General features: G+C 39.6%; 1 protein-coding gene across 1 annotated transcript in view; it reads left to right on the plus strand.

Moving 5' to 3' along the window:
• Window positions 1–13,810, plus strand: part of LOC122117364 (chondroitin sulfate proteoglycan 4-like) — a 61,291-nt gene that overhangs the window by 21,897 nt on the left and 25,584 nt on the right. The window contains exons 6-7 of the mRNA XM_042691110.1: window positions 6,142–6,340; window positions 11,138–11,269. Of these exons, the coding sequence (XP_042547044.1) occupies window positions 6,142–6,340; window positions 11,138–11,269 (331 nt within the window). The remainder of the gene's footprint in view (window positions 1–6,141; window positions 6,341–11,137; window positions 11,270–13,810) is intronic.

A 13,810-nucleotide genomic window follows, 5' to 3' on the forward strand; every position in this document is an offset into this window, starting at 1 on the left:
TAATACATGAAAAGTTATGTTAATGAATTCTTTCCAGGCAACATTTCATAGTTAAAGGATTATTTCTGACAGTGATTCCAAAGGCCTTCATAGTGACAATCATAACCATTTACACAAGCATTTTGGTAACTAATCCATAGTGTTTACTGCCTGACATTATAAGCTCTTTCTGTGACTCCTCAACAACTATATAGGAAGGGTATCATTTTTACTTTTAAGATGGGAAGTCTTTAGCACAGGGGAGGTTAGGTACTTGCCCAAGGTTGAAGGAGGGAGAGCCGTGGTAGGTAGCAGGTTAAGAGGGAAAGATCATTTGAACTCATAGCCACAGTGCCCTACTGCATCTTCCTATGGTTATCATGACAGTGTCCAAGGACCTGGTGAAGTAGACAGTTTATTTTTATTTCCATTTTAAGAAGATGGAACTTAAACGAGAAATAAGTGACAGCCAGAGGATGTAGCTCAGAGGTAGAGCTCTGCCTAGCATTTACCAGACCCTCAGTTCCATCCCCAGCACTGACACACACACACACACACACACACACACACACACACACACACACACACACACACACACACAGAGGAAAGATTAACAAAATCAGGCAGTGATAAGAAGATTGAGACAATGACTGGTTTGCAGATATGACTGTTATAGACCTCCAGATTTTGTGCTGTGTATGACTTTCAGCCAGAATTTTCTCAGTAACAATAGATGATCTTGCACAAGCACTCATTCTCCTTACCTACCATCTGGGCATAGAGGAGGTAAAAGGAGACTCATTTCTAGTCTACTTGGGGAAAGGAGATGGAATGGGAGGTGGGAAAGGGATCCTGACAGCTTCTAGGATGCTGGATGGAAGTTCTAGATCAGAATTCTAAATGTGAATCTCTGTTCCAGCATTTTAAGTACACTTCTTTCACCTGTGACTAGAAAATTGCATTTTCTTAAGCCAGTGAATGTCAGCAGATCTCTAAGGCCATTCAATAGAATGAGGGTAAATTGTGTCTTGACAAATTGCAAATATTAATTGGAGTTTGAATGTTTGGGGGTAAGTCTCTTGCACCTTACTCTGAAATATATTCTTACTGTGTGTGTACTTTTGTGTTAGGCATGACCAATGATTTTTATGCTTATCTGATAAAAATATTTGTTTCCACAAGGGGGCGCCATTATCCTATTTTTCAAGTTTCTCTTTTTATGCACTGCACGTTTTGTCTTTTTTTTTTTTTTTTTTTTTTAACACTCAAATGGAGCAATTAACTTGTATTTTGGTTCTTTCTCTTTGTTTTTCTTTTTCAATACTGGGATCAAACATAGTGCCTTCTATATGTAGCCAAGTAAGTATAATACATCTTGAGCTACATCCTACTTGTTTCTCTTAGGCACTTAACATCACTATAAAAACTTTTGAGAGTTAAACATAGTGGAAGAATTAGTACTGAAATGAGAGCTAAGGTCCTGGGTGGGTCAAACTTGGGGACAAAGAACTCATGAGCATTTCACAGACCTCATATGGAATTCAAGATAAAAGCTGGGTATTGGTGGCTCATGCCTATAACCCTAGCTACTTAGGATGCTAAGATCTGAGGGCTGTGGTTCAAATCCAGCCCAGGTAGGAAAGTCTGTGAAACTCTCATCTCTCATCAATTAACCACTAAAAAGTTGGAAGTGGCACTGTGGTTCAAATGGTAGATTACTTGCCTTGAGCACCAAAGCTCAGGGATAGTGCCAAGGCTCTGAGCTCAAGCCTCAGGACACACACTCTCTCTCTCTCTCTCTCCCTGCCTCCCTCTCTCTCTCTCTCTCTTTCTCTCCACACACACACACACACACACACACATACACACACACACAAAGAATTCAAAAATAAAAACAACCCCCCCAAAAAAGAAAAGCCACCACCACCAAAAACCCCCAAAAGCAAAAGTCGGGGTCTTTAATACTAGGTTCATAATTTGACTTAAATTCAATAATAATTAGGTTTCTAAACTCCACTAACATCCTCTTAAAGCTAAAGATGAATTTAAAAAATATATCATATGTATCGTTTTAGCTTCTAGTGTTGATTTTTCCTCTGGATATTCATTCTGTGAACTAGATTTCTTGGGCTTTTAATCACCTGGATTAGAAAAGTACAAGGTCACTGTACCCCCCCCCCCCCCCCCCACCTATGTGAAATCTCCGTCGCCACGCACTGGCCTCCCCTGAAGCACTGGGAGTTGCAAATTAAACTACATTTTATTTGAGTAGAAATGAGAACCACAGGGCACTAGCATTTACTTTGTGCAGCAAGTTTCCTATTTGTTTTGGAGGCTGGTGTATTCAGCGGCCGGAGAGGGAAATGCGAGGCTCACAGTGGTACAGCTGCAGTGGGAAATGTGCTTTGTCCAGCTCTTTTGTGCTCTGTGGTGGGGAAAAAAAAGTGTCTAGAAGTTACAGGAAGAGAAATGACTGCACGTGTCTAAGTTCGCTTGAGTCTCTGAAGAAATGAGAATTAGACATACGGGCAAAACTGGAACAGATGAGTTGGACATTTTTGTTTTTAGACAAGCCGACTTGTTTTTTTTTTAACATTTTCATTTCTTTAATAAAAATTAATTGGACAACTTGAATGAAATGGAAAAACACCTCGAAAGGTACAAACTATTAATCCTCACTGGAGAAAATAAAGATAACCTGTTTAAGCCTATTCTTATTGGAGAAATTAACTCTGTTCTTAAAGCCATAGGACAAAGAAGATTCTAGGTACAAATGGATTCATTGGTGAACTCTATTAGCGTCTATGAAAGACGTAATGCCAATTTTCACAAACTCTTGCATAAAATTAAGGAGAAAGAAGCCTGGCACAAGTGGCCCTTGCCTTCAAAGCTAGCAATTCAGGAAGTGAGCTCCAGAGAACTGCAGGTCAAAGCCAGCCCAGAACTGCACCAACTTGTTTATTTTATGGAAATCTTTCACTGGGTTAAGTGAAGGCTAACACCTTATAATCTGAATATTAAGTTGAAGTTGAATAATGTTTCTAGTGGTTACTATAAAGTCAGTGTCTTTAGAGCATGGTACTGGGGCTTCAGTGAGTAGAACCCAAATGGCCAGGTATAGAAGCATCCGCTGACAATATCAGCATTGAGCAGATAAACTATGCCTCTCATTGTGGGAGATAAGAGTTAGACATAATCTGCATTGTGTACTAGAGAACAGTCTCTGTAATGACAGTCATCACAACCAGAATGACTTTTAAGTAACATGAAAAAAATCATATCTGGGCTTGGAGCTGTGGTTCAGGGGTGGAACACTAGTCTGGCGTGTGAGAGGCTTTGGTTTGATCTGATCCCAAGCAAAAACCACATACACACAGCAGAGACAAAGAGACAGAGACAGAGAGACGAGAGAGAGAGAGAGAGAGAGAGAGAGAGAGAGAGAGAGAGAGAGATGCTTAGAGTGAAGCTGATGAGGCAGATGGGTTACATAGAGCTAATATTTATTGAGAACTCTATATATGAGGGATAGCGGTTCTAAGTACTTTTAGATTAAATCATTCAGTATATATAAGAACCTTCATCATTACTGATGAGGAACATAAGACCCAGAGAAACTAAGAAATATGGCCAAATTCACAAAGCAATGACTTGAACCTAGGCAGTCATTGGACAAAAACAAAATCAAATGTTTGTGAACAACCTGAAAATGAGTTCTATGGAAGAATTCTGAACAGTGCTATTGTTATTGGGATGTATTGTTCTTCAGCATAGTCACCTGAAGACTTAACCATGAAGTTGGGTGTATACATCTAATGTGTGTGTGTGTGTGTGTGTGCCTGCACACATATACACATGTACACACGGAGTGTATGGCAGTATTTATTTATTTGTTGGTTGTAGGGCTTGAACACGGGGCCTGGGTGCTGTCCTTGAGCTTTATTGCTTAGGGCTAATGCTCTACTACTTTGAGCCACGCACCACTTCTAGCTTTCTGGAGGTTAATTGAAGATGAGAGTCTCACAGACTTTCCTACCTGGGCTGGCTTTGAACTGTGATCCTCAGATCTCAGCCTTCTGAGTAGGTAGGATTAAGGCTTGAGCCACCAGCACCTGGTTTGGGAGTATTTATTTAAGTACAATTACTTTGTGGTTTCATCCACAAACTTCCAAAAAGCTAATGATGACTCACAAACAAGTTTTTCCTATGCTATCAATGGTTAGATCATTAGAAGGCATTAGAGTAGACTTTTAATCTTCTAGTGCTGGTATGCTTTGTATGAAAACACCAGAAATGTATATGTCTTTTGACCTTCAGTCTCAAATTCTGCTTAGGCAGTTAGTAGATGATCAGGCATGGGTTAAGTTACTTCATAAATTGCCCATTTTACTGAGTGAAGAGTTCCTTTTAACCGGGCAACTTATCTATTAGATGGTTTAGGAGTGACATTTTAAACATGTTGGTAAAATGCATAAATCAGAATAAGACTAGTTAGAGAGCGAAGGATGATACATAGGCTTAGGAATGTGCACATAGTGTTTTTGTGGTTAAGAAAATAAATACAGACAGAAATATGAAAACCGAGTTTGTGATAAAACCACTTGTTTTTAGCGCTCGTGAAATATCATGTGATTCCATGATTCTAAACTCTCAAATAGGCATTTAAAACTCAACATATTCATCACAGAACTGATCTTCCTCTCAGTCTTCTACCCCACAGCATACCTCATTTCAATGGATAAGTACTTTTCTCTACCAATTCCCCCACTCCCAACCAGGATGTCCTTCCCTCCTCCTTTCCTTCTTCCATGCCTCCTCACATTCAGTTCATCAGACATTGAGTTACCTTCAAAAACCACCCAGAGCTGGATGTGGCCTACTACCTCTGCAACTTCCCGTCCCTGTCTTCTTTCATTCTTCCCTGAGGTTACTATAGTCAGCCACTAACTGGTCTCCCTGCTTCTACCCTGGTCCAGCCAGTGGGCTCTTCTCAACAGAGAAACCAGAAGAACTGTGTGTTTTGTATACTGGATCACTTCTCACCAGAGTGCCTACTCGGATTTCTGATTGCACTCATGGTCAAGGCGAGGTTCTGAAGGCAGTGCTTGACTATGTAGGATTTGACCATCAATTATGTTTCTGATTTATCCTTTTTTTTAAAAATAATTCTTCATCTTGCTTATTTTCCTCCTGCTTATTTCCTCTTTACTGCTCTTCATGTCAATGACGCCATTCCCACATTTAAGTTATTCCTTCTGTCGGATTAGTCCTCTAGGTAGTCACATGCCTCCCCCTTACCTCTTCCCAGCCTGCCTTCCACAGAGCCTCCTCCTTAATATTCATTCCAGTACTGAGCCTGGCTGATACTGCTTCAGTTTTATCATGATGTTGTAACTTTCAACAGACTATGTAATTTACTCCCTTATTATGCTCCTGGATCCTTCTCTGTGTCCTCGCCCTCTTGGCCCTGGAACAGAGGCTCCATGGCAGGAATCTTTTGTTTGTTTATCATTATACTGTAAGTGCCCAAAACATTTCCTGGGACATGATAGGAACTCAATTAAATAGCTGGTGAATTGTTGAATTTAGATGTTCAGGCCAGGTAAATAGACTTTAAATGTAAGTGGAAAACAACATGCTACTCAGATGCAGTCATACATGGGAGCTATCAATATGACAAATATGGTCAAGAGGAAAGAAGCAGGTATCTGTTTTCTTCACAGACAGGAAGAATTAGGGAATAAAAAAAGGGGACACGTATGTTTTTACCTCAACTATTTAAAAGCTGATGGAATCATGTGAATCTTAGAGCAATACATAGAACCTCTGAGGTTACCCTAGTGAGGAAGGTCCAGTGTAATCAGAGAGCCTATGGGTTATTGCATTGCCAGGCACACAAAAAGTGTTTAGTATCCATTAGCTCTGCTTTGTATAAATGTGTATTACCTTTAGTTCATTTTGAGTAAAATGAATACTATTTTTATGGAAACCTTATACATGCCTTGCATTTCATCTGGCTTTATTTATATGTCTCTTTGGAACAAGAAACCTCATGCTTTTGAAACCTCTGATGAATTGATTTGGTTTATGTCCTAGATATCTGTTTAATAATGTGTTAGGATTGGTATGGGTTCTCAAGAGGTATGTGGGTCTCTTCTTTTTAAGGTGTGGGTGAATTCAGTCACAGAGATGACCAGAGGTGACCTGTGTGCAGAAGATGAGGACTCCTCCCCGCAGGACCTGGTCTACTGGGTTACTCCACCCAGTAATGGGCATCTGGCTCTCAAGTTCCTTCCCAGTCAAAGCATCCAGAACTTCACCCAGGCTCAAATCAATGAGGGCCAACTAGTGTTTGTACATGCCGGTATGTCCTGAGCCAAGCAGCATGGAACTAAAATGTGTTTTGGTCCGTTGTTAGTGTGATATGTATTGATAAGAGATGCTCACTGAAAAATCATATAGAAACTTTCCAAGGCTGTAATGTTTCTTGGTAAAGCCAATAACTGCAAACATTAGAGAGTCCCTGTGACTCCCACATATTATTCAAGTTAGCACGGAAGTCTGGTTATAAACTTTGAGCCTTGTCCTGCCATGTTTGCCATAGCATCTGTTTTCTTGTCATTCTCCGTTTCTTCCCCTCACCTATCATTGGAGATTGACTTGGACATTCATTTTTATTTCTTGCCTGTTTTCCCTATTGCAATGTAAACACACTAAGGACACAGCCTCTTGTATTTTCAGCTTCTGGAACAGTGACTAGTAAACAGTAGTTGTTTAATAAATAAAAATTGTCAAACAAATGACATAAAAAACTAGATGCCCAATGGTACCCACTAGACACTATGTTGAAAATGAACTATACAACTTGTGGGTGGGGATGGGCGGGAAAGACTGAGAGACAGCCAGAGAAGGGGTGGCATTGTCCAAAAAGAAATATATTCTTTATCTAACTTACATAACTGTAATCCCTCTGTACATCACCTTTATAGTAAATTAAAAACAAATTTAAAAAAAGCTAGGTGCCATAGACTCATGACTATAATCCTAGCTACTTAGGAGGCTGAGATCTCAGAATCACGGTTTGGTGTTAGCCTGGGAAGACAAAGCCATGAGATTCTTATCTCCAACTAACCAGCAGAAAGCTGAAAGTGGAGGTATGGCTCAACTGGTAGAGCACCAGCAGTGAGGAAAAAGCTCAAGGCCCTGAGTTCACATTGGGCGCCAGAAACAAAAAAAACCCCAAACTCCCCCTCAACCCCCCCCCCAAATCCACAAAAACAAACAAATAAGAAAACAAAGAAATAATGTGTGAGGTAGTAATGTTCTAGGTGCTGGAAATAACACCAGTGAACAAAGCAAGTATTTGATCAAGGAATGACTACGTGACCAAATGAATGTAACTGTATTTTTGAGAGACTTAGATATTGAAGGCCTTTTCTGCTTTCTTTTGTTCATCAATAAATCAATCAAATGGCTGCCAGGAATCAGCAGAAGGGGTGACTCAGACACACTGCAAAGGTGGCCTGGCTTTGTTTCCAGCTGCTCTTGGTAGCAGCTGGAAGGATTAGGAAGGAGAGAGCATGAGCTTTTCCGATTATCACTATGACTTGTGTGGCACTGGTGTTGAACTCAGGGTCACAGGCCTACAAGGCAAGTACTGTAGTACTTGGGGCATGTCCCCTGCTCCTTCCAATTACTTTCTTTAAAACTATAGTAAAGAAAATAAAAATAAGATTACATCTAAATCTAAATAAGGTAATGTCTTGATTATTTTTGGACTTACCACACAAGATCCCCAAAGAATCCCAAAATAATTTTCTATGTGAATGTCCCCCTCCACTAGTTCCAAACCAATAGATCATAATGTGTGACAGTCAGACCTGTAACGCAATCTTAAATCTACTTACATATATATTGTTTCTAGGCTAGATGACACATGGATACATGTGCATGTTTCCATTCTTAAAGTGTGTACACATGTGCTCAGTAATAAAATACAATTCATTAAAGGGACACTGAATTGAGGTTTCTTCTAATTTTGTATGTTTTTCAGTATTAGGTACCAAAAGGCTAGGTAGTAGTAGGTAAGGGCCTACAACTACGACTTTCTCTTTAAAGAAAGTTTATCATGGTTCTGGGGGTAGCGGCTGTGGAGATGTGTGTGTGTGTGTGTGTGTGTGTGTGTGTGTGTGTCACACCACTTACTTCACATCACCTCCAGAAGTCCCCTGAACACTTGTAATGAGCCCATTTTTGAAATAAAGAAACAGAGTCTTAGAAAGATTAAATTGGCCCAATTCTAAAACTGGGCTTTCTTCAGGAGTTCTCACTCACGGAAGGACAGAGCATGCTGAAAAACCTGGAGTTACTATTTGCCATGAAGGATTTAAATAAGCATGAACTCTCTGGGTTGATTGATTTGTCAATTGCCAGGTCAATATTTGCTTTTGGCAAGTAGAGATGATAATGTCTCCTAGAAAAGCAGGAAGGCAAGTTAAAGGCAAGGTTCACAGGGGGGCTGATGCATTCCATTTTCTAAATGGATGGTGAGGCCAGCTAATCACTTTCAGAGTTGGAAGCCCAGCTGCAGAGGAGCCTTGCTGAAGCCAGCTGCTTCTTCATTGGTGCCTATGTCTGTCCTCAGTCCCAAACAAAGACTGAGGTTTAGTCTCTCTTAGCATTTTGTCTTTGTGAAGTCCTCTGCCATTAAGGTAATTCATTGTGTCGTTTAACCTAAGTGGGTTGAGAAAACCAAGATATGAGAGGCTAAGTGATTACCTGTAGCTTGTCTTTCTCAAAGTACTGTTGGGGAAAATCAGAGACTGTATAATAGGAAATCCGCAGGCAACCCTATTTTTTAAAAAATATAATTTTATTTTTATTATTAAGGTGTTGTACAGAGGGGTTAGCATTTTATAAGCCAGGTAAGGAGTACACCTGTTTTTCTGGACAATGTGATCCCTTCCTTTACTTTCCTCCAGTTTCTTTCTCCAATCCCTGCCCACAAGTTACATAAATCATTTTCCATATAGTGTATACTGAGTAGCAGGATTGCATTTGTTTACCCAAGCAACCTTCTTTTTGTGTTTACGTTTTTATCTTTCTTTGGTCCTGATTAGTTTGTTAGGTCACAATATAATACTCTCTCTCTCTCTCCCTCTCTCTCTCTCTCCCTCTCTCTCTCTCCCTCTCTCTCTCTCTCTCCCCCCATCTCCCTCCCCTCTCTTGTGCGTGCTGTGTGTGCGTGCATGTGTGTGTGTGTGTGTGTGTGTGTGTGTGTGTGTGTGTGTGTCTTGTATTTGCTAGGCACCTGACATACTTCCAGCCCACTTTTGCACTGGTTACTTTTGAGATAGTCTTGTTTCCTTCCTGGGTGTGTACTCCGGGTATGCACCTGAACTGCTATCTGCCCATTTTAACTTCCTGCTGTAGTTAGGATGATAAGTAATGGACTACCACATCCAGCCTCTGTATTGGCTTGGATAGAATTCTTTTGCTTCCCTTTCCATTTTGTTTCTGGGCTTATGAAATATTTAAAGTGCTCATGGTAGGGAATACTCTGTCCTTGATTTTGTGTTTCATTAAGAGCTATTTCTAGAAAAAAATTCTCAAGAAATTGTTCTAGAGCTACTTCTTTTATTTAAAGAGCTATTTCTAGGATAACAAAATTGCAAAATAACATTTGGTTCTGAATTAGGAAGATTCTAAATTTTCTCTCTGTCTTTGTTTTTCTCTCATTGTCAGTATATTGGGAAAAAATTAACAATCTGTAACCTTTTTGTGTGAGAAATCAGAATTCTCGGGGTTTATGTAAATGACAGAGACTTGAGAGTTCTCAAGCCTTCGATTTACAAAGCTTTCATTAAACTGTGATATTAAGGGATGCTCATACCTAACTGCAGAGTCAGGTTGGGCCTGCTTTCTTTCCCCTTTTGCCACATGTCCCAGAGGGCAGCCATTTCTTACCCAGCACAAGCCTCTAAATGGACTGCTGGATGGACATATTCCTAGGATGATGGGATGTCTGCATAGTGATCATGCATGGTGCCGTGTGAGTCAGATTGGTAAAGTCCTCTCAGGAACTGGATCAATGTGGGTCCATCTTGATTTATGTCTTGCACATATTAATTTTTAACTTTACTGCTATTCATAATCCCTTGGCAGAAGTGTGGGGGTGGAATTCTCTCCTTGTAGAAATTTTACAAAAGCAAGCCTGATTCTTTCCCTTCCCTTTCTTTCCTCAAAATAGAGTCAGCTTAAGATAATTAGGTAATTCAAAGTGTAACTATTTGATTTTCAGCATTATCAAAATTTCAGAAATTATTAGGGAATATGTATATCGGTGTATATATATTATAGTTATGCATTACTTTACTACACTATAATTTGATTTCAGAATAACAAATGCAGTGATGAATATGTTAGAAAAATTTTCAGAAATGATATCTCCTTTTTCTTTTATTATGTCACAGATTGGATGAATTTGTTTTAGTTATTTTAAATTTTATTTTATATTTTGTTTTACTATACTAGGGATTGAAGTCAGGACCTTCTGCTTGCTAAGAAAGTATGTTACTGCTTGAGCTACAAGAAGTAGCTTGTAGCTACTTTTTGTTTGTTTTTCAGATAGGGTATCATCCCTAACTTTCCCTAGGCTGGCATCAAACCCTGATCCGTTTGTCTCTACTGCTGAGTAGCTGAGTAGCTGGATTATAAGTATGCCACCATTCCCAGACTGCATCTGCATTTTTAGGTCTTCATTGATATGTTTGAACTTTGTGTCTTTGGCAGAACAGTTACATATTACTTAAAGTTAGTGATATATCCTAGAATGAGTTGGCAGGTGATTTCTGTCATTGTGTGAACATCATAGAGGTTTCATACATAAACAGAGATGGCTGAGAGATATCTGAGTGACATGATCTCATGAGACCACATGTGGTCTGTTATTGAGTGAAACATCATTGTGTAGTACATATCTATATTTGATTCAATGAACTCTGAAGTTGTATTAACACATTCTTAAATTGATAAGAACTATTTTTCAAAGAAGGTGGTGGTGGGGGCAAAGGTGAAGGTGGATGGATTTGGCAGAACTACCAAACTGACAAGAGTGTATTTTCTTTCTTTCTTTCTTTCCTTTTTTGTTTTTTTTTTGAAGGAGCAATGTCAGGAGGTTTTAATTTTCAGGTTACTGATGGATTGAACCTTGCACCTCGACAAATCTTTAGCATCACCGCTCGAGCTCTGATCATTAGCTTAGAAATAAACAGAGGTTTAAGCATCTTTCCAGGTAAGAGTTTTAACAAGTTTTTGGGGGAAGGGGATGGGAAGAAGCCCCAAAGTGTTTTTCTGTTTGTTAAGACAGCTGCATTGTACAAAGTGTTGTTTTATTGTAGCATGGCGCCAACCACATTGAGAAAGCCCCAGAAAGAATTCCGTCTCTGCAAGAATTTAATGGAAGCAGGACTGGGCTCTCTGAAACCCTTCTGTCTTTCTCTTTCCCTCATGCTGGAGGACATGCCAGTGCAGAGTCACCAAAGCGACCATCTTCACGGTCCAACATGCACTGTTCTACTCTCTATGCAGAATTCATGCAGAGCAGAGAACCAGGCTGTATGTGCCCATCGCTTTCTTGGGATTTTTGTATTTGGAATATAAAAACCCTGTGCAGTACTGGGAGGTGTCCATGGTTTCAGTGAGTGAAGTTCTAGATGGTTCTTTGCCAAGAATCTCAGCCTGGCTGACATAGAAGGAGCTAAATGAGCTGTTCTGGCCAATACTCACATTGCACAGAAGGGGAAAGATTTATCCGATGGCAGAGGCAAATTAAAAAGGAGAGAAAAAATTGAATTTGTTATTTCAAAAAAAAAGCACTGAAGTGGAAACATGGGAAATCATAAAATTTTATCATACCCTGAATATTGGTGGAGGAGAGGAGGAAGCCAAAAGCAACTTTGCACATCATGAGATTTGCTCAGGTGATATGCTTTACCAGTAAAGAATAGATGGAGAAAGATATTATTTAAAAAAATTAATTGTTGTTGTACTAGCTTGTGTTTCCAACTGCTGGGAAGCTCTTTAAAATAGCCATGTCAATCAGGCATATAATCCTATCTACTCAGGAACTGAGGCCTGAGGATCATGGTTCAAAGCCAGCCTAGGCAGGAAAGTTCTTGAAACTATTATCTCCAATTAATCACGAAGAGAAAAAGAAGGCTGGAAGTGGAGCTGTAACTCAAATGGTTAAATACTAGTCTTGAGCACAAAATCTTAGGGACAGTGCCCAGGCACTGAGTTCAAACCCCAGGTGCAGCACCCCACCCCCCACCTCAAAAAAAGAGAACAATGTCTGGTTATCTTAGACTAGTTAAGCGAGAGTCTCTGAAATGGACTGGGCATAACTTTTAAAAATCTTAGTTGGTCCTAAAATGGAATAGGGATTGGAATCCATGGGTCTGGCCTCTGCCAGTCCTTCAGTCTCTGCAGTTGACACAAGGTAGGCCATATAATCAGGAATCTGGCAGGCTTTGTGGCTTCAAGAAGGAATGTAACTTGGCCAGGAAACAGTGAAGGGTGGAGGGCTCTCACACTTACGTAGTGGACTTCAGTGAAAATGACTTTCTGCTTGTTACTATTTTTTGAAAGACTGCTTTTAAGGGAGATTTTGAAATTTTTAGTTATCCTCAGCCTTTGAGTTTATGAAAAGAAAGATTTTTAAAAAAAGTACAGCATAAACTGTGTTAACCAAGATCCTTCTATTTTTAAAGCTTCTTTTTCTATTCTAAATTTCTTTTCCTGAGAATCGTGTAATGCTTCTCTCAGTTTTTTTTCCCAAGGCAATTAGTGTTTAAAGACATAAACAAGCAAACAATTATACCCTGGTAATATGAACAATTGGGTACACTATTAAAATATTCTATAATCAGGGTTTATTGCAACAAACTAAACACTGTTCATCTATTCTGGCTACAGAGATCTTGTTTAATAACCGATGACAATTAGTTATATCAAAGGAGGGGCAGAATGACTACACCTTACAGACTTTCAAATTTCTGGGTCTTGTTTTACTTACTATTGTTTGGAAATGGAAAATTTATTAAAGTGGCCAAAATTCCTTTGTCACCTTTCTAGAACGATATAAAACATACTTTTCATAGGTGTCTGCCTAGCATTGGACACAGCCTTAAGTAACTGTCTTTTTCCTTTTCCAAGAAGCCTCACATCTGCCTCCATATGTTCCAAAACTCACTAGTGGAACTTGCATATTTTTCTCAGATCCCAAAGAGAGCCACTCTCTTTCCCAAGCTCCCTCTGACTTGTTAGTTCTGTTAGTATTCCTGGTTTCTCTGACACTGTCTGTCTCTACAATGTGACTTGTTTCCTGGATTAGCTCCTGGCCAGGAGGAAAGAAAACAGATTTTTTTCACATGCATTTCCATTGAGTGGCTTTTGCAGTTGACAAAAATCTCAATTTGAGAGGGAATGAAAATGAGAACTGTGCAATTACAGACTGTACAGTCAGGGTAGACATTTTACAGATCATTCAAGTTGATGATGGTGCTTTTTTTCAGCCCAAATATTCTCAGGTAGCAATGACCCAACAGTTGAATTTTCATATATGAGCATGATTTTGGTGAACATGTCCTCTCTTCTTTCCAGGTACCCAACTGAGTTTTGCTTTGCTTGGCTTCTGTAGCAGGGATTGTTGGTTCCTGCTTCTGTGTGATAGTGTTCCATGTCCCATTTTACATTTTCCCTTAGACTTCCAGCCCCAACCTTTTCATATAAGAGAAGGGAGGCTGCATTCTGCCTTGGGTGGGAGACTTAAGAT

Source organism: Dipodomys spectabilis, unplaced genomic scaffold (genome assembly GCF_019054845.1).
Source record: "Dipodomys spectabilis isolate Male_0828 unplaced genomic scaffold, ASM1905484v1 ptg000140l, whole genome shotgun sequence".
NCBI lineage: Eukaryota > Metazoa > Chordata > Mammalia > Rodentia > Heteromyidae > Dipodomys > Dipodomys spectabilis.